Genomic DNA, 21,501 nt, shown 5'->3' on the forward strand with positions numbered 1-21,501 from the left:
TGGGATATCGTTTTCACTGCTTTTTCCCTACTTTTTCCCTATAAACAAATGTCCTTTGGTGCACTTCCTGTATTCCTCACATACCAGGCTTATCTTGCAATACACATTAACTTCAGTGGCGTCAGCAACCTCTTTCAAAACTGTTTATCTCTTGTGAGATTCCCTGTGATTTACAAGGCAACCAGCCATCTGTAATGTACTCCGTCACCAAGGAGGAACCCTTCCCCTTGCAATGAAGCACACTGCCTGAGACATAACTACAGCCCCCTCCAAAGAGAAGTCTGACATCCTGTGAGGCATACTACCTCCATTGAGGCACCATATCCCCATGAAAGGTGCCCTACCTCCTGTGTGGTATGCACCGGCTGCAGGCCTTGTACCGCCAGCTGCTGTACCGGGCTGGATTTAGGAACCTGAGTTGTGGACTGCACAACCGACCTCTGAGAAAGCAAACAAGACAACATGACTTATGAGAACAAAGACATCACACACATAAAACAGTTCAATGAGGACAAATAGAGATGGAATACAGTGCACGCAGATTCCCCATCAAAGTCAGTGGAAGGTGGGTGACCCTGACAGGAAGTGCTGTGGACAAAGTGGGTGTGCAGTGACTGAAGAAGCTCCTCAGGTAGAAGAGCTTTACTGGGAATACCTGAACTCTGATTGATGAAGCTACGCCAAGAGGCTGAGGCATAGCTGCCAATAAAGCAGCACCTGCAGTGGCACTATGACACAGCTGCTTAAGGAGACCCACTGAACCACAATTATTCAAGTCATTTACTGCCCAGGAAAACAACAGACGTGATTGGTGGAATCTAAGAATTAATTTCAAACACTGGTAATCAATCTCAGCCGTATTCCAACCCCTTGTTTTCCCTCACTGTGTCACTACAGACAAGAACCAACCACATGCAATCCGCCTTGGTTTGCCACAAAATGTGCCCTTGACTCTGAATAGAAGCACAAGCAAACCCAGGCCAATGTTGGCCTTTCAAGACCTAAGTGAGGTGCAACTTTCATCACAAGGCTTGTACTACCTAATAAGGCGCAGGGAAGTCCATTTACCTTGCTTGCTTTAATGTCAATGCAGCATAGCTACCCAGCCGTACAAGTGGTAGGGAGAAAGTCTGCAATGGAGATATGCATCCTGGTTGGAGAACCTAGTTGGAGAGGGAAGATCTGCTGGGAATACCTGAGTGGTCATTTTGGAAGACCTACTCAGAAAGACAGAATGTCATAAGAGAATGCATGTAATCTGAAGGAGAGTCTCAGAATGGGAGCATCTTCAGAAATTCCTCAAAGATGGTGGTCTCTAGAGGATGCTGGCACTCTGACTGGAGCATCTGCTCAGTTTGAGGTGGTCTGTTGGGTAATTCTATGCGTTGGTTAAGAGAGGAGTCAATAGGGGCACACATGCTTTGTGGATGAAGGAGCAGAAAGTGAAGGATTGTTTCAGAAAATGAATTGTTGAATTAAACTACTATGTGCTGACTGGATGAGACAGCATAGAGTACAACTTACAGGGAAAGTCTGCACTCTGAATAGATGAGCTGGAATTATACAATGCATAACTGTACTCCAGTACAATAATGCCATCTGCTGAGAGTTGCAGGTGCCATGATTAAAGGGTTGCCTAGGAGACAAGGAAGATCTGCACAAAACACGTGTTTTGATTGGTTAGGTGGGGGTCGGGCAAAGTACTGTCTTCAGAGTGCCCATATTGTGATTGGGGGCACAATTCAAAGAAGGTTCTGCAATAGCACTTGCTTGGGGATCATCAGGTGACACAAAGCCTGGTCCACAAAGTTTCCATACCTCCTGTGTCACAAGTACTGGCTGGACTCCATGCACCTGCAGCTGCTCCAGGGGTCCTGGTTTGGCGGCTGAGATGTGGCTTTGCACCGTGGATCTCTGAAACACAAAAAGGAGATCGTCAGAGTTGCAGAGCATCAGATCCTCTGTTGATCACCTTTTTTTTTATAAACATTTGTACTTTCATCAGATAGGGCATATTCATACAATTGACATAAACAATCAAATTAATATGAATAAACACCTATATTAATACATAGGCAAGAGAATAATAAGAAATAGAAGAGAAGAAACAAATAAGAAAAAAATCTCACAGTAGCATAGCATATATGGGGAAGATATTTTAGGGGGACTACTTCTTATTTCATCTTTAGCCAGAAGCAGCTACCTTAAGCCATCCAGGACCAATGGCTCCCATAGCGCCTCTAATTTAGCTAACGATTTGATGCCCCTTGCCTTTGCCAGAGCTGCCTCTAAGCCATAAGTGTATCTAATAATCGCCCACCAATCCTCTGCCACCAGTGGTGTAGTAGAGACCCATGCCCTGGCAATAGCCAGCCTAGCTGCAGCCATCAAAACCGTAAAGAGACGCACTACTGCCGGATTACCATCTTTATATCCCAACATAATTTCAAGATCCGTAAGTGGGTGATCCAATCCTATTTTTAAATTAAGTATTTGCTCGATTTTCCACCAGTACCTATTCAATTCTGGACATTCCATAAACATATGTTTTAAGTTAGCCGCGTACAGTCCACATTTTGGGTATTTTATCTTATCCCCCGTCTTATTTCCCTGGGCCCATTTAGCTATTCTAGCCGGAGTGTAATACATCATGCAGGTAATACGTGTTTGCTGGAGTTGTAGGCTAACAGAATGGACCGATTCCTTAACATAGCCTAATACTTATTCAATCATTCTAGGTGAGATCATAGTACCGAAAGTTTGAGTCCAACGTTCCGCTAATTTCTCACTGCCCAGTGGTCTAAAACTATGTAGTAGAGCATTCATTGAGCGAATGAGAGATTTCGACTTCTCACTATAGATACAATCTCAAACTGTTGAATGTCTTATTTCTTTTATGGCCACATTAGAAGCAAGATAATCCTTAATCTGTAAGTATTTTTTTAAAAATGGACTGAAACTTTACAGGCCAGTCTTAAATTTTCTAATGATTTGATACCTCTATCATTATATAAATAGCCCAAGCAGTTTACTCCATAGTTCGCCCAAATATTACCAGCTTGATCCTGAAATACCTCAGGAAAAGTGGGATTCTCCCACAATGGGTAGTTTTTATGGAATATCGGTAGATTGCACCTAGTAGATATTGCTTGGCAAATATAAACAATGTCCTTTACGGTCTTAAATTTTACCCTTTTAAAATAGTTTGGATCTCTAATTCCATATAAAAATTTATCCCTCTGGTTCCCAAGCATAAACATGGACACAAAATCAGTCTGATCTAGGCCGAGCAAGCTACGGAAACAACCCGTAAAAGCGTCCCAGAAATAGATTTTGAAATCTGGGAGACCAAGCCCATCTTGATCATATGCAGCTTTGAGCAACTCAATCGCCCTCCTCGGTTTTTTATATCCCCCAAATAAAACTACTAAAAAACCCTCTAATTTTTTAAAGAATGTTTTGGGGACTTTCAAAGGAATAGAACAAAACAAAAATAGAAATTTAGGCAATATTTTCATTTTGATCAGGTTACATCTACCTAACAGACCTATAGGGAGCCTATGCCAAATTTTTAACAATTTAATAGCTTCTTTTAGCAAGGGTGCATAATTTAGATCAATAAGCTGATTAATCTTACCCGTTATCTTTACTCCCAAGTAAGTTACAGTGACACAAGATCCAATAATGGAGTTCTGAATCCCAACAGTGGTAAGTACCTGAGTTTTGTCAGCATTCAATTTGTAACCTGCAACTTTGCCAAATGTGTCTGCTTCTACCTTAATACTCATTACAGCTTCCTCTGGATTGATTGCATAGACTGCAATATCGTCTGCATAAGCTGTGATCTTTAGTTTAGTATTGTCAGCTGTTAGAGGTTTAATTTGTGTGCACTTTTGTAGTGTGCCCAGGAATGGCTCTATATAAAGGGCAAATAATAACGGGGACAGGGGGCATCCCTGCCTTGTCCCGCACAAAATCTAAAATGGAGGTGAACACATTCCCCTATACGACAACTTGGCCTGTGGATTACAATATAGAGCCTGTACTCAGGACCGAAATTGAGGTCCAAAACCAATTTTGGCCAGTAAGGCCCATAAGAAGTCCCACCTGACTCGGTCAAAGGCCTTTTTGGCGTCTAATAATATCATACCGAAGTCGATCCCCTTCTTATCTGCGTAATCGAATGCCCCAATGGCCATATTGACGTGAGCAGTGGTGTCCCTCCCCATAATGAACCCGTGTTGTCTTTCAGAAACTAGTCATGGCATAAGTGGAGCTAGGCGAGTTGCCAAGATCTTTGAAAAGACCTTTGCGTCATTATTGATAAGTGAGATAGGCCGATATGACCTGCATTCTGTTGGAGATTTGCCCTTTTTTAAGAAAAATACTATTTGTGTTGTATTCCATGACTCTGGTACCTGCCCGCTTACTGCCACCGATTCTATCACTCTACACATAGGTAGTAATAGTACTCTTTTAAAAGATTTATAAAATTCTAATGGCAGCGAGTCAACTCCAGCCGCCTTCCACGTTGGTAAAGTTGACAAAGCCAGTTCCACTTCTTCTATAGACACTATGTCTTCTAATTTAGCTGCTTCCTCCTCATCAGCTATTGGTATGCCGCTATCTTCTATATAACCTTGTATATCTTCCTGGTTTGGGTCCCATGTAAGGGAGTAAAGTTTCTGATAAAATAAGAGAAATTGCTCCAAAATAGCTGAGGGTCAGTACGCATATGTCCATCTAAGCCCCTTATAGCACTGATCTTAGTTTTTGCTTTTGCCTCTGCAGACTGATAGGCCAGTACCTGCCCAATATGTTCCCAATATTCTTATCTTTCTAGTCGATGTTTAGTAAAGCTAGATGCCATTTTTTCCCGAAGAGTCTTCTTCACCAATACTCCTGCGTCTATTAATGATAGAAGCAGAGTATCCTGAGTAGCCTGATCTTTATTTACCGCCTCTGTATGCTGCACCTCAAGATTACGTAAAGTGATGCATTTCCTATCATAAATATATATGTTTGGGTAATACCACGAATGAACGGTTTCATTGAATCCCAAACAATCGTCGGTGAGGCTGTTCTTGTATTTACTCTGAAGAACTCTTCCAGTTCCCTGGCCATATTATCTAAGTACGTTACACAAAGGGGGGTTGAACCCATGCAGTCGCGGGGACCTGGGCGCTGTATGGTATGTGTAGAGGGGGGGGGGTCCCCGCAAGGAAAACGTGTTATGTACACCATACACGAAAAACAAAACTTATTTCTACTTTCTCAACTCTGTAGACAAAAAATCAAAACTAATGAGAAAGGTATTGTAATTTATTTTCAATACCCTGTGTCACACATTTAACAGTGCATTCTCAATACTTTTCAAAAAGGCCCCAAGGTGGGGGGAGGGAGGAAGGGGAAGTGAAAAGGTGTGCTCAGGGCAGTATAAAGTTAAGAAAAAGCAAACATGATCAAGGTGAGAAACAATCATAAGTAATAATAACATATGAATCAGAGTAAATCAAATACAACAGCCTGAATACTTAGGGCATCACATGTAGGAGTATTACACAGTAGACCTTCAACGGTCACACATAAACCATTAGGAATAGTAATGGACAAGTGCCGGAGGTCTGCGTAAAAGAAAACGAGCCGTCGACGTTTCGACCCCTGGCCGTAGGCTAAGTTAGGTCCTTTAACGGGGTCTTCATCAGGACAGGTGTAGAGGAAGGGAGGGGAGTAGGGGGCAATATCTGTGAAATTAAAACAAAAGGTCAGAACACTATTTTAAACCGTCATCCAATTAGACAAAGTTTAACTGCATTAAATAACAAAGATTACCATGGGCTTAGGGCCTACTAGGCCTCCAAGTGTAGGAAATATAGAGTAAGACCAACCAAAAGTCTTGGTCAAACTCGAGTGATATAAATTCACTGAAACACAGAGGGGTAGGCTAACACATTGTCACATACAAGTGAGACCTCAAGGAAAAAACATTAAAACGAGGTACCATTCACAAAGATTATCTACCAATCAGCCGATTGGTGAAGTTCCTAGTTGTCAACCCACACAGTGGAATGGGATACCAGGCAGTTACCATGAGTTAAAAGGAGGGGGCAACTTTAAACATCACTGTAAATCTGTTCGCCTGAAATTAGCCTATTCGTCAGGCTTATTAAAGGAAGGGTTAAGCTAAGAATGAAAAACAATGATGCAAACTGCAAAAAGCTCCATCACTTTGATGAATTTGTGTGAATACATATTTTTACGGGCATTCTTAACCACGTACGTACCACTCGTGATGGTCTAACTTAGCATCAATGGTTGTAATTGGTCAACCGATTACTCAGTTTCAAAAAACGTTGCCACCTTTATGGGAGAGATTAAAACGCGAGTGTCACCATTTAAGTACCAAACTTATTTTTTGCACGCATTTTGAAGAGTAGGTTTAAAGAGAAAACTTACACAATGTTGTGGAGTTACATCAAAATGGCATCAAGGGTCAGAATTGCTCGACCGTATAATCCTTATCAGCGTTGTAACCACCTTTACGGAGAAATTTAAAGCGAGGATCAACATTTAAATACCGAATTGGTTACTTTCTACACGCATTACGGAGGGAGAGTTCAGAGCCACACTTACACACTGTTTTGAAGGGCGATTAACCTCAGTGGAGCATCAACACCCAACCCGCATCATAGTTTGGCGAGATTAGGGCCGGAGCCGTGAATGTCAAATTTCGCGGGAAACCGATCCTGCGGGAGTGAAAGAGTCAGGTTTCAAATTCGCAAAAGGGTTATGCCAAGATCTTACTTGGTTTTTTATGAGCGAACCGCTCGTTATAGGAAAGACGTGTAATACTCACAAGTGCTCAATAGTACAGCGGCAGTCTGTACTTGTCCAGGGTAACTCCGCAAGTGAACTACGCGGAGTTAGGGGCGGAGTCTACTAGTTACTGACTCATAGGACATAGAAGAGTTACTCCCAACGCCACATATTCAAACAAATGCAGAATGGTGAAACACTCTATCTTAGCATACGATAACTATGTACACATTGTAATGTTTACAAACACTCGCGCACCTCTGCAACAAGAGGGTGTAGGCGAGCGAAATCGGACTTAATATTACAAAACCATTGTGATATTAGCTCAAGCACTTTTATAAAAAGAGGATATTGACAGGTGATTACACAAATATTCAAACGTTATAACTACCTCAGTCAGAAGGTAGGTTAGTGCAGAAGTACATAACAATTAATAATAGAGATAACTCATGCACTTCTCAGACATGAGAGTGTAAAAGAGTTTGTTTTACATATTTAGATATTAATCGATAATTCTGCCCAACTACGTTAGCAATATTTACAAAAACCAGTATGAGACTGACAAAACCACTTTTCAGCCAAAAGAGTCTGCATCCATCAATAGTTTAACCAAGTGCTGCCAACTGTGCCAAACTACTATCCTGTTCATTCAGACCATTTTTTATGGAATCCAAAAGGGACATCCACTTGGATTCTCGTGTATTGAGGGCTACCTGTAGGTTACCTCCTCTGGTGCCTAGAGATATTTTTTCAACCACCCACCATCTTAGGTCAGACACCATATGTCCTGCCTTTTGCCAGTGATCTACTAAAGGGGCACCTAATACCTTACAACGGAGCCTACTGCAGTGGGAAGAAATACGGGATTTTATCTTCTGTTGAGTTTGCCCCACATATATGTGATCACACGGGCATTTTATAATGTAGATCACACTGCTTGAGTTACAGTTCGTATGATGTCTCAAGGTGTAGGTACGTCCGCCATGGGTGAATGACTTGGTCTGGACCGTGGTGTCGCAAGCAGTACAAGAGCCACATCTAAAATGACCCAACAATGGAGGTATATTCCATAATGTTGTTATTGTTGGATGACTCTCTGGTTCAAGGTAGGAGTGAACCACCATGTCACGTATGTTTTTGGCCCTTTTAAATGAATGAAGCTGGAGATTTGTTTGTTTGATTTCATCTGCCACCAGATGCCAATTCTTATTGATAACCTGTTTCACCTCGTTACTCCGTGTGGAGAAGGTTGTGACACAAATGATGCGTTCTGATTCAGTTGGGGTGGCTGGTTCAGGATTCAATAAGCTATTCCGTGGATTGTACCAAGCCCTCTTTCTGGCACGTCTGACCATTCGTGTAGGATATCCACGTGCAATAAAACGGTCATTTAGGATCTCTGATTCCTTTATATAATTCGCTCGAGTGGAGCAATTTCTCCTGATCCTTAGGAATTGTCCCACAGGCAAATTGTCTTTCAAACCTCTTGGGTGGTGGCTCCCATACTGTAGCAGAGAATTTCGCTCTGTAGCTTTTCTGAAGAGCGTCGTCTGGAGATGATCCTTGTCCACATAAATGGAGATGTCTAGAAAAGGGATGGACTCATTACTGGATTCCATTGTAAATTGGATGTTGGGGTTTCTGGAGTTAAGCCAGTCATGGAATGCAGTTAATTGTTGTTTACTCCCCTTCCAAATACATAGAACATCATCGATGTATCGGACCCAAACGGTCAAACTGGTGTAAAAAGGATTGTTAATTGAGAAGATATGCTGGGTTTCAAAATGGTCCATATAAATGATAGCCAGGTTAGGGGCGAAGGTAGCCCCCATCGCTACTCCCTTGGTCTGAACAAAAAACTCCTTTTGGAATATAAAGAAGTTTTGTTTCATTGCAATGCTCAGCAGCTCGATAATGAAGTTCGTAGGGACTTGTACAGGAGCTGGTCTTTGGTCTAGTACCTCCTGTATGACATCCAAGGCATCCTGCTGGGGGATGCTAGTGTAAAGCGATACTATGTCGCATGTCACTAGGAGCTCCTTTTGTTGATCAAATGGTCTCTCGTCTATCAAATTGATAGTTTGTGTGGTGTCTCGAAGGTAGGCCCGGGTATTCAATGCAATGGGCTTAAGGAAGAAATCAATATATTTACAGAGTGGTTCTAACATTGACCCACACCCCGATACTATTGGGCGACCAGGTGGAACATCCAGGTTTTTGTGAACCTTTGGTAAAGTATAGATTGTGGCCAGTCTTGGGAATTTTTGATTTAAGAATTTAAATTCCTGTTCACTTAAGAATCCGTCGTCCAAACCTTTCTGCGTGGTTGACAAGATAGCCAATGCCATATCCTTTGATGGATCACTCTGTAACTTTCGGTAACTAATTCCATCTGACAACTGGCTATAGATCTCTTCCTTGTACCCAGTCAGGTCCTGCACAACAATTGCACCGCCTTTGTCGGCAGGTTTGATGACCACATCTTTATTAGTGCCAAGATCAATCAATGCCTTCTTCTCTTTTTTACTCAGATTAAATTTCACGAACTTTTTCTGTTCAAGGAGCTGGTCAACTGCAGATGTCACAATCTCTTCATATGCTAAAATCTTGTGGCTCATCGCGTAGGTTGGTGGGAAAAAGATCGAAGGTTCTCTGTGTCCAGTAATGGAATTCAGTTGCCTAGTTGTCTGATTACGGAAATAATATCTCATCCTGATCTTTCTAAAAAATCTGTACAATTCTGTTTTAAGCAGAAATTTGTTGGCTGGTGCGGTAGGGACATAGGAAAGGCCTTTACACAAAGCCTTGATTTCTTCGTCTTGTAATTGGTATTTCGAGATATTAATTACAGGGTTCATTGGTGGACTGTTGGTACCGGGTCTATTTGGTCCATTGGTTGGAACATAATTCACCACCTGTAGGTGTTGCGTCTGGTCGATATCTCTCCGTGCACTTCTGGGCGGAATGTCACCCGTTTCTGTTTGCCCCTGTTGCCATCCCATCCGGGGTTCTGTGGCTGGCCTCTCGCCTGTCCTCTCCCCCAGTTGTTGCCACGTCCTCAGGGGGGTCGCCATTGTCCGCGGCCCTGGTCTAAAAAATGAGGCTGGAATTGTGGGGGGTACTGTTGGTAGCTTTGGTCTGGTGGGTAATTGTAGGAAGTACTAGGGCCAGCTTCCCCGTCGCTGCCCGAACTGTAAGACGAATCAGAAAAGGTTGAAAAATGTCTTCTTCCTCTGTATCCACCGCGGCCACGGTTGGAAAAACGACCTTGGGTGTCCTGCTTGTAATAATCAGGGTGTAGATAGGGGTACACAGTCTTTTTGTCGAACAACTTAAGGTCTCTAGCCAATTTTTCCAGTTTCTTCGTCTGTGCTGTAATATCAAACTCTTTGATGGAAACTTCCAAACTCTCCAAAGAACCCCGGATGGGATGGCAACAGGGGCAAACAGAAACGGGTGACATTCTGCCCAGAAGTGCACGGAGAGATATCGACCAGACGCAACACCTACAGGTGGTGAATTATGTTCCAACCAATGGACCAAATAGACCCGGTACCAACAGTCCACCAATGAACCCTGTAATTAATATCTCAAAATACCAATTACAAGACGAAGAAATCAAGGCTTTGTGTAAAGGCCTTTCCTATGTCCCTACCGCACCAGCCAACAAATTTCTGCTTAAAACAGAATTGTACAGATTTTTTAGAAAGATCAGGCTGAGATATTATTTCCGTAATCAGACAACTAGGCAACAGAATTCCATTACTGGACTCAGAGAACCTTCGATCTTTTTCCCAGCAACCTACGCGATGAGCCACAAGATTTTAGCATATGAAGAGATTGTGACATCTGCAGTTGACCAGCTCCTTGAACAGAAAAAGTTCGTGAAATTTAATCTGAGTAAAAAAGAGAAGAAGGCATTGATTGATCTTGGCACTAATAAAGATGTGGTCATCAAACCCGCCGACAAAGGCGGTGCAATTGTTGTGCAGGACCTGACTGGGTACAAGGAAGAGATCTATAGCCAGTTGTCAGATGGAATTAGTTACCGCAAGTTACAGAGTGATCCATCAAAGGATTTGGCATTGGCTATCTTGTCAACCACGCAGAAAGGTTTGGACGACGGATTCTTAAGTGAACAGGAATTTAAATTCTTAAATCAAAAATTCCCAAGACTGGCCACAATCTATACTTTACCAAAGGTTCACAAAAACCTGGATGTTCCACCTGGTCGCCCAATAGTATCGTGGTGTGGGTCAATGTTAGAACCACTCTGTAAATATATTGATTTCTTCCTTAAGCCCATTGCATTGAATACCCGGGCCTACCTTCGAGACACCACACAAACTATCAATTTGATAGACGAGAGACCATTTGATCAACAAAAGGAGCTCCTAGTGACATGCGACATAGTATCGCTTTACACTAGCATCCCCCAGCAGGATGCCTTGGATGTCATACAGGAGGTACTAGACCAAAGACCAGCTCCTGTACAAGTCCCTACGAACTTCATTATCGAGCTGCTGAGCATTGCAATGAAACAAAACTTCTTTATATTCCAAAAGGAGTTTTTTGTTCAGACCAAGGGAGTAGCGATGGGGGCTACCTTCGCCCCTAACCTGGCCATCATTTATATGGACCATTTTGAAACCCAGCATATCTTCTCAATTAACAATCCTTTTTACACCAGTTTGATCGTTTGGGTCCGATACATCGATGATGTTCTATGTATTTGGAAGGGGAGTAAACAACAATTAACTGCATTCCATGACTGGCTTAACTCCAGAAACCCCAACATCCAATTTACAATGGAATCCAGTAATGAGTCCATCCCTTTTCTAGACATCTCCATTTATGTGGACAAGGATCATCTCCAGGCGACGCTCTTCAGAAAAGCTACAGAGCGAAATTCTCTGCTACAGTATGGGAGCCACCACCCAAGAGGTTTGAAAGACAATTTGCCTGTAGGACAATTCCTAAGGATCAGGAGAAATTGCTCCACTCGAGCGAATTATATAAAGGAATCAGAGATCCTAAATGACCGTCTCATTGCACGTGGATATCCTACACGAATGGTCAGACGTGCCAGAAAGAGGGCTTGGTACAATCCACGGAATAGCTTATTGAATCCTGAACCAGCCACCCCAACTGAATCAGAACGCATCATTTGTGTCACAACCTTCTCCACACGGAGTAACGAGGTGAAACAGGTTATCAATAAGAATTGGCATCTGGTGGCAGATGAAATCAAACAAACAAATCTCCCGCTTCATTCATTTAAAAGGGCCAAAAACATACGTGACATGGTGGTTCACTCCTACCTTGAACCAGAGAGTCATCCAACAATAACAACATTATGGAATATACCTCCCTTGTTGGGTCATTTTAGATGTGGCTCTTGTACTGCTTGCGACACCACGGTCCAGACCAAGTCATTCACCCATGGCGGACGTACCTACACCTTGAGACATCATACGAACTGTAACTCAAGCAGTGTGATCTACATTATAAAATGCCCGTGTGATCACATATATGTGGGGCAAACTCAACAGAAGATAAAATCCCGTATTTCTTCCCACTGCAGTAGGCTCCGTTGTAAGGTATTAGGTGCCCCTTTAGTAGATCACTGGCAAAAGGCAGGACATATGGTGTCTGACCTAAGATGGTGGGTGGTTGAAAAAATATCTCTAGGCACCAGAGGAGGTAACCTACAGGTAGCCCTCAATACACGAGAATCCAAGTGGATGTCCCTTTTGGATTCCATAAAAAATGGTCTGAATGAACAGGATAGTAGTTTGGCACAGTTGGCAGCACTTGGTTAAACTATTGATGGATGCAGACTCTTTTGGCTGAAAAGTGGTTTTGTCAGTCTCATACTGGTTTTTGTAAATATTGCTAACGTAGTTGGGCAGAATTATCGATTAATATCTAAATATGTAAAACAAACTCATTTACACTCTCATGTCTGAGAAGTGCATGAGTTATCTCTATTATTAATTGTTATGTACTTCTGCACTAACCTACCTTCTGACTGAGGTAGTTATAACGTTTGAATATTTGTGTAATCACCTGTCAATATCCTCTTTTTATAAAAGTGCTTGAGCTAATATCACAATGGTTTTGTAATATTAAGTCCGATTTCGCTCGCCTACACCCTCTTGTTGCAGAGGTGCGCGAGTGTTTGTAAACATTACAATGTGTACATAGTTATCGTATGCTAAGATAGAGTGTTTCACCATTCTGCATTTGTTTGAATACGTGGCGTTGGGAGTAACTCTTCTATGTCCTATGAGTCAGTAACTAGTAGACTCCGTCCCCTAACTCCGCGTAGTTCACTTGCGGAGTTACCCTGGACAAGTACAGACTGCCGCTGTACTATTGAGCACTTGTGAGTATTACACGTCTTTCCTATAACGAGCGGTTCGCTCATAAAAAACCAAGTAAGATCTTGGCATAACCCTTTTGCGAATTTGAAACCCGACTCTTTCATTCCCGCAGGATCGGTTTCCCGCGAAATTTGACATTCACGGCTCCGGCCCTAATCTCGCCAAACTATGATGCGGGTTGGGTGTTGATGCTCCACTGAGGTTAATCGCCCTTCAAAACAGTGTGTAAGTGTGGCTCTGAACTCTCCCTCCGTAATGCGTGTAGAAAGTAACCAATTCGGTATTTAAATGTTGATCCTCGCTTTAAATTTCTCCGTAAAGGTGGTTACAACGCTGATAAGGATTATACGGTCGAGCAATTCTGACCCTTGATGCCATTTTGATGTAACTCCACAACATTGTGTAAGTTTTCTCTTTAAACCTACTCTTCAAAATGCGTGCAAAAAATAAGTTTGGTACTTAAATGGTGACCCTCGCGTTTTAATCTCTCCCATAAAGGTGGCAACGTTTTTTGAAACTGAGTAATCGGTTGACCAATTACAACCATTGTTGCTAAGTTAGACCATCACGAGTGGTACGTACGTGGTTAAGAATGCCCGTAAAAATATGTATTCACACAAATTCATCAAAGTGATGGAGCTTTTTGCAATTTGCATCATTGTTTTTCATTCTTAGCTTAACCCTTCCTTTAATAAGCCTGACGAATAGGCTAATTTCAGGCGAACAGATTTACAGTGATGTTTAAGGTTGCCCCCTCCTTTTAACTCATGGTAACTGCCTGGTATCCCATTCCCCTGTGTGGGTTGACAACTGGGAACTTCACCAATCGGCTGATTGGTAGATAATCTTTGTGAATGGTACCTCGTTTTAATGTTTTTTCCTTGAGGTCTCACTTGTATGTGACAATGTGTTAGCCTACCCCTCTGTGTTTCAGTGAATTTATATCACTCGAGTTTGACCAAGACTTTTGGTTGGTCTTACTCTATATTTCCTACACTTGGAGGCCTAGTAGGCCCTAAGCCCATGGTAATCTTTGTTATTTAATGCAGTTAAACTTTGTCTAATTGGATGACGGTTTAAAATAGTGTTCTGACCATTTGTTTTAATTTCACAGATATTGCCCCCTACTCCCCTCCCTTCCTCTACACCTGTCCTGATGAAGACCCCGTTAAAGGACCTAACTTATCCTACGGCCAGGGGTCGAAACGTCGACGGCTCGTTTTCTTTTACGCAGACCTCCGGCACTTGTCCATTACTATTCCTAATGGTTTATGTGTGACCGTTGAAGGTCTACTGTGTAATACTCCTACATGTGATGCCCTAAGTATTCAGGCTGTTGTATTTGATTTACTCTGATTCATATGTTATTATTACTTATGATTGTTTCTCGCCTTGATCATGTTTACTTTTTCTTAACTTTACACTGCCCTGAGCACACCTTTTCACTTCCCCTTCCTCCCTCCCCCCACCTTGGGGCCTTTTTGAAAAGTATTGAGAATGCACTGTTAAATGTGTGACACAGGGTATTGAAAATAAATTACAATACCTTTCTCATTAGTTTTGATTTTTTGTCTACAGAGTTGAGAAAGTAGAAATAAGTTTTGTATTATCTAAGTAGTCGCTATCTGTCAGCAGATATCTTGGAAATGAAAATGGTCTAGTCTCCCTCTTTACTACATCGACCCGGAATACTAGCATAATAGATTATGGTCTGATGTTACGCGGGGGCATATTTGCTTATCCGATGTTCTATTTAACCATCTGATACCCAAACCATATCAATCCTTGAGTAAGATTTATGGGGGACCGAAAAATATGTATAGCCCGGTGTTGTTAAATATATGTTTCTCCATAGATCTTTAACAGACTGTAACCTTGCCATTTAGAATATCGAGGCATGTGCTTTGCGCATTCTTTGGGTCCGGCCTTTAACAGAAGAGTCTAAGCCATAGTCCATAACGCAATTGAAATCCCCCATTATCAGTTTTCCCCCTCCCAATTCAGCAATTCTAAACTGAGATGTTCAAAAATTGCAGGATCGTCCACATTAGACCATATACTGCACACACCACAAATTTTTTACCTCCTATCTCCAGCTGAGCGAGTGCCCAACGGCCACGTTGGTCTGATTGGCTTTTTAGCACTCTACCATTAAACCTCTTATCTTTTAGAATAGCTACTCCCTTTAAAGATATTGATTGAGTGGTGCATGTAATAATCTCATACCCCAATTGTTTTAGCAAGTTACTGTCTTTGTAAGCAATATGCGTTTCTGTTATAGCTACTAAATGAGGTTGGTACATTCTCAGCTCCTCCCGGACTAACTTACGTTTAATAGTACTATTGAGACCAGCCACATTCCAGACTATGCATTTAACCTGATCCATAATAAGTTTTCCTAACCTTTGCCCGTACCCCCTTTAGTACCTCTATAGCCATTACTCTGGTTATTTTTACTATCTTGCCTTTCAAATAAGAGAGAATTGGAAAAGTAGAACCAAAAAGAAAAGAAAGAGCTATTAACCTACGGTGCCCTAATGATGAAATGTTTTGCCCTCCTTTCCCCTCCCTCCCTCCACAACCGGTCCCACCCCAATGGAAGAAGATTACCCCCTTTACCCCACTGCCGCAAGCTAGGCAGCCCCTACAGAGCTTCAACCATAATGCTCTCCCCCTCGACACCCTCATCATGTAATCAAAGATGTTTCCCTCCCCCTGAAATAGTGCCTTAGTTAGCAGAAGTTGACTACACAGATATAACTTGTCCATCTCTTTGTGAGATACATACATTAGTACCGGATGCCCCCCTCTGGCCCTATGACAGAAATACCCAGACACCAGCTAAGCATAAACTAAACATAAGCTGAATAAAATTAAAATTTTAATTTGAGGCCATACTGAGAAGCTTTTGAGGCCAATGATTTACGACCCCCATTCTACTTTTGTGATTCAGCCTCAGTTTTCCACTTAGCCATTGCCTGCTTGATTTCCTTTTCTCCTGCAAAAAAATAGGTATGGCCATTCTTAAGAACTTTTAAGCATGCATGTTCTTAAAAAAACCTTCGCACCCAAAGCCTTTATCGAATCTATATATTGGCGTAGCTTCCAACGTCTGTCCATCATAGCCTTACTTAAGTCAGATCTAACAAAGAAGCTTATAGTTCCTACTTTTACCGGAGAGTTAGGTCGGGCTTTCAATGCGACTGCCTGTCTCAACAGAAAATTACCAAAATAAAATCATAATTGGTCGTGTGTATTGCCCGCCCTTGCCCCTCTGGGTAGTTGGTAGTCTAAGGACCCTCTGCAGCTGAGAATCCAAGTCCCAATCAGCGAGTTTGGGAAAGGTCTTCTGGAGTAGCTGAAACATATAGGACCCCGGGTCTGCCCCCTCTGAGCCTTCAGGGATGCCGAAAAGTTTTAAGTTTTGTCGACGCAGACGGTTTTCCATGTCCTCCAGTTTGATCTGCATCGCTAAAATCTGATTGTCATGTTTCTTTGTGAGACTGTCTGTGCGGGTTGATAGCTCCTCCGTGTCTACGACCCTCTGTTGTTTCTGAAATATCCTGGGTTAGACTCCCCAACTGATTCGACATCTCCTGCAAGGACTGCTGTACTCTACTGTTATTTTCATGGACCTGCGTATAGTGATATTGAGCTTCTTGTCTTTGCTCCTTTAGCGACTGCTGTATCAAACACAATGATGGTGTCATAGCCTCTTGATTACCAGCTGTTCCTGCACCGTCTGTTGTTACAGCCACCTCCTGAGCGCCTATAGTAGCGCCTATAATACCTTGAATTCCATCCATAGTATAGGGTGAATAGAACTTGATCCGCCTGAAGGCAACCTCGTTGGACTATCAACCACCTAGGTTACTAATTGGGCTTTTGCTGATATGTCCTCGCTGGGAGTGCTTCCTGAATTTAGCGATGCCACAGTCTTGATGCCTCCCTTTGCCTGCATGCATTTACGCAAAGGGCTATTGTCAAGAATTAACTTCCCATGTGGTGTAGTCACGTTCTGTCCAACATTCTGTCCAACAGGTGATTTCTTTTTGCTGTTACTGCTCTTGTTTTTATTTTTTGCCTTCCCCTTTTTATCCATAGATGATTGTGCAATATCCGTTGATGCCATTGAGAGTTCCCTAGTGTCTTCAATATCATCAAATGAGTCCACCTTCAAGTCCTCCTCATCTCTCTCCTCAACGGTAGTATCCACTGTCATTTTATCTACAGCGCAGCTGACTATTGCCCCAATTCTGCCACTCTTTTCAATTGGGCAGTTCCAACATTCGCAATCTGACTCGCCAGAGAGCATCCTCCCCCCTGCACCCACATCAGTATCAGGTGAATTCGAACAGCCATCAGCAGCCGATGGAGGCAGAGGCAGAGCTATATTATTGTTATGCAGAGCTATATTATCGTTAGCAGTAACACCAGTAGAGTCTAACAGCTCCGAGACAGTTACAGTGGCAGCTGAAGCCGTGAAAACACTGTCGCCAATGTCAATCACATCCCCTGAAGCACTCAAGACAGTAGTGGTTGTAGTGGCAGTAACAATTGTAGCAGTATTTAAGGCAACATTTCAAGCAATATCCGCAACGTTAAGCGTGGTAACAATATTACCTTCTTGGATAGCTCCGGCTCCAATGACCGCCGACTGAGCCTCGAGTTGGCTGCCGGGCGCTCTATCCCTCTCTGAGCTGCCTGCAGGTGATGGTTTCACAGCGCCATCCAATACGTTCATCGGTATATTCACCTCTCCTGTTCCTACTCCACACCGACATTCCTTCCGGCGCAAGTACTCCTTGGAGCCGTTTTTGGTGCCATCCCTTGACCAGAAATGAGGGGAAAACCGACGGTAGATGAGCCGATGATATAGCTGCCACTGCCGCCACTGGAGCAACAGCAAAAACCAGGGCTGGCCAGCCGACCGCAGGCCGGCTTCCTAGCTTCCAGTAAACCAGCCGAGACGCTGAAATCAAGTGACCGAGTCTGTTCGCGAAGGACTGCCACATCCGCTCTCTTTCCGTGCTTCAGGTGAGAAGATAACCACAGTTGTCAATTATTTAAATTCTTTTCAGTTTTCAGTTCCTTTCCAAGCCGTCGCGTTATACAGAGAATGCAGGGAAGAAAACACGTTGTGAGATCGTCTCAATCGGGTGTCGGGTGGCAGCTCATTCAGCTGAACTCTGTGGCGGGGTCAACCCGCCATCTTGCTCCTCAGTTGATCACCTTCTAACAGCAACAATGTGGCTGGGAATCAAGTGCCTACAATCTAATTTCTTACATTTTACACAAAGTCTGCTTTACATCCCGATGCCTGGCTCATCAGCCAACCATCAAACAGTGATGCTACCACTGTTAACCAATATTCCCACACTGAGAGCATTCCATATAAGTGTACCCTTTATTACAACAGCTTTTCTACCACTACATGTCCTATATGATTTTTCATTGTAATCTAAACGACTCAGGTAAGCATACTAATTAATTGGGAGAAAATTCACAATGCAAAGCAAATGTAGACCCATTGCCGAAAAGCCTAGTGAATATACAGTACTCTGCTAAGCACCCAGTATGGAGAGTAGGATAGATTAGGAATGCCTGGTCTCACAGAGAAAGTCCGTGTTCACTGGTTCTGGAGGCAGTCGGGCCATCATGCATCATGTAATTATAGATTAGCAATAAATTGTATGATGAAGTGTAATCAATATCTCCAAAAATGCTCATTACACAAGTTCAGAAAAGCAAGCATATGCCATTCAAATGGCTAATAAATCTGAAATTAAATTCTGCTGTCAGTGACCACCTAGCACCTATTCTGAGTTGTCAGTCATGAAAGCACCAGAAGTCCAAAGCCTGCTTTTCACTGCATTTCTCTCTCCATCGGGACATTTTCTTTGAATTCATAAACAGGAAAATGTCTAGGCCATTGCACAAGATCCCGGAACACATTTTTTAAAATGTTAACATTTCATTTACATTTGGTTGACATAGGAACAAAAAACAGGTAGGAAATTGTGGCATGGGAATACATTTTGCAGGGCGAGAGGCATTTTGTAGCTGTCCTAGTGCATTCTGCTGTGTCATTTAGCAGATCATTGTTAGGTAAAAGAGTTCACAAGGCTCACTCCTTTTTTCTTTTCACCTAGTATTTTAGGGAGAGAGAAAGAATGTTGATGTATTTAAGTTAGATACCCACAAAAGAAACAGAGAAACAGAATAATAAACAGGTAACTTTTCCTCCCTATCATGTGAACAGTAGAACAAAGTAGCAAGCTCACCTGGAACAGAGGAAGGAAAACCAGGAAACGACTTGTGGGCGAACTTATGCAAAAAGAGTATGTACAAACACCTGCTAAGGCATCTGCACTGTTGTCCAAACCAGAAAATAATGATCAGCAAAAAGCGTGAACCTATAGCCAGGCTGGAGACATACATATATTGAAGTTGTTGACATTCCTCGTGGGAGCAGCTCTAGCTGCCTGTCCCCTCTACTGGAGTGAGGTTTAGGCCTTGCTGCAAGAGGCCTGTTAGTCCTTCTGGTGAATACAGTAATGTAGGCCACAACCCAGATTGCAATAGAGAATGGATGCCACAGTGAAATGGAAAGAAGAAAACATATAAAAAAGAGAAAAATTGGTGCATAGTTTGCAAGCCCACATGGAGGATGCAAGCGTCTAAGCTCCACCACCACCTATTGGGATAAAGATGAAGGAAAGTGCCTAATCATAACAAGGAGCCATCAGAGGGTGGCCATGCTTCCCTGGTACAAGTGTAACTGACAACCAGCAGAAGGTGGACAGAAATGGTGGTCGCCAGAGAAACAGAACGCAAGACAAAAAGCTGGCGAGCAGGGTCATAGTGGGTTGCACAAACACACAGTAGCGTGGGACTTGTTCATAATATGGCCCAGTTCAGACGCCAGGAGCCAATGTGGTGAAATAATGTCCTCCAGGTCGCTGGAGGACTGCTGAAGGAGGAGAGAGGCAAGGTGGGAGGAAGGGGAGGAAGGTGGTCGGAAACCCTGGCCTCAGGAGGCCTGGACGTCCGAGGGCAACTTTCCAGGACCAGATATAATTGAGCTAAAATGAGTACTCACATCAAGGCCACCACTGCAACATATTCACCCACATGAACAACTTGGAGGGGAAACTCCTCCCTTCCACCCCTCTAGACATTAATGAAAAGACTTTCCGATGAGATACAGGGGGAGGATCCTCAAAGGCCTGCACAAATTCACTTCATGGGCCATAAATATGTCACCTAAGCGTAAGTTTATATCAGCACAGGACAATATTCCAAGGATGGAGCTACGCTCCAGCAAGGGGAACATGAAGGACCAGAGTGTGATAGTTAACATATGACAAACCTTATAGGGCACAACCTGCTAATAGGGTGGGGCATCAGAGATGGCCACAGTATACAGCAAACTATTTGCTGAAGGATTGCACCAACGTCAGCCTGAATTCATCAGAAGCCTTCAACAACAACATGCAAAGCGATAGAGTCCTTTTGGAGTACCACGCAGAAAAAAGTGAAGGGCCGTCTGTGGGGAAATCCACAGAGAATATTAAAAATGGCATCCAAAAACAGTGAACTGAGGACCTGAAAACAACATTGTGCAAGTCATTTTGTCAACAGTTTTGGAGAATAAAATAGGACATTCAAGGAATATACTGAATATGTTAATGGACTGAATGTGGAAGGAGTAGCGATTGGACTCTAGAAACATGGTGCGACTGCAAATTAAATTATATCAAGACTGTGGATTGTTCCTCTCTTTTTTTTGTATTTGAACTGAGGGTGAGCCTCCAAGAGCTGAGGGAGGAATGGAAGGCAGATATGAGACAAGTTAGTAACCGCCACAAAAAGCATTAATAAAACAAACTTGTCACTTACTAAAGATATTGACCAAACAAGTGCAAGAGTGGCGGACCAAGAAGACTGAAGTGCAGGAGTTCTCTAAAGTGAAAACAGAACACCCCCAACAAAATTCAATCATTAGAGACTCAGGTGATATGCTGCAACTGAAATGAAAGGACTTAAAACATAGGGCATGAAGAGATAACATCAGGGTTAGAAATGTAACTGAAGAAGAGGAAGACACAGATGTAATGTCTACAGTAATACCAACACCAGACCCAGAGGTATAGTAGTAGAGTTCTCCTCATTCCAGCCAAAAGAGAAAGATCTTAGAGGCGTGTGCACATCCTTGCTGCTTTCCTTTGGTGGTGACAAGCTTGTACTCCAATAGGACCTCTCTCACTCTACCCTTGAGGAACGCTGAAACACCTCA

General features: G+C 42.8%; 1 protein-coding gene across 6 annotated transcripts in view; it reads right to left on the reverse strand.

The window, feature by feature from the left end:
- The window catches only part of RFX1 (regulatory factor X1), a 646,755-nt gene that overhangs the window by 472,202 nt on the left and 153,052 nt on the right, over positions 1-21,501 (reverse strand). For 5 of the 6 annotated variants that reach the window (XM_086963646.1, XM_086963649.1, XM_086963645.1 and 2 more), the window contains 2 exons: positions 1,819-1,914; positions 345-440 (listed from right to left, as the gene is read on the reverse strand). In XM_086963646.1, coding sequence (XP_086819772.1) covers positions 345-440; positions 1,819-1,914 — 192 coding nt within the window. The remainder of the gene's footprint in view (positions 1-344; positions 441-1,818; positions 1,915-21,501) is intronic. The other variant, XM_086963652.1, reaches the window with a different exon arrangement.

Source organism: Lissotriton vulgaris, chromosome 1_1 (assembly GCF_964263255.1).
Source record: "Lissotriton vulgaris chromosome 1_1, aLisVul1.2, whole genome shotgun sequence".
NCBI lineage: Eukaryota > Metazoa > Chordata > Amphibia > Caudata > Salamandridae > Lissotriton > Lissotriton vulgaris.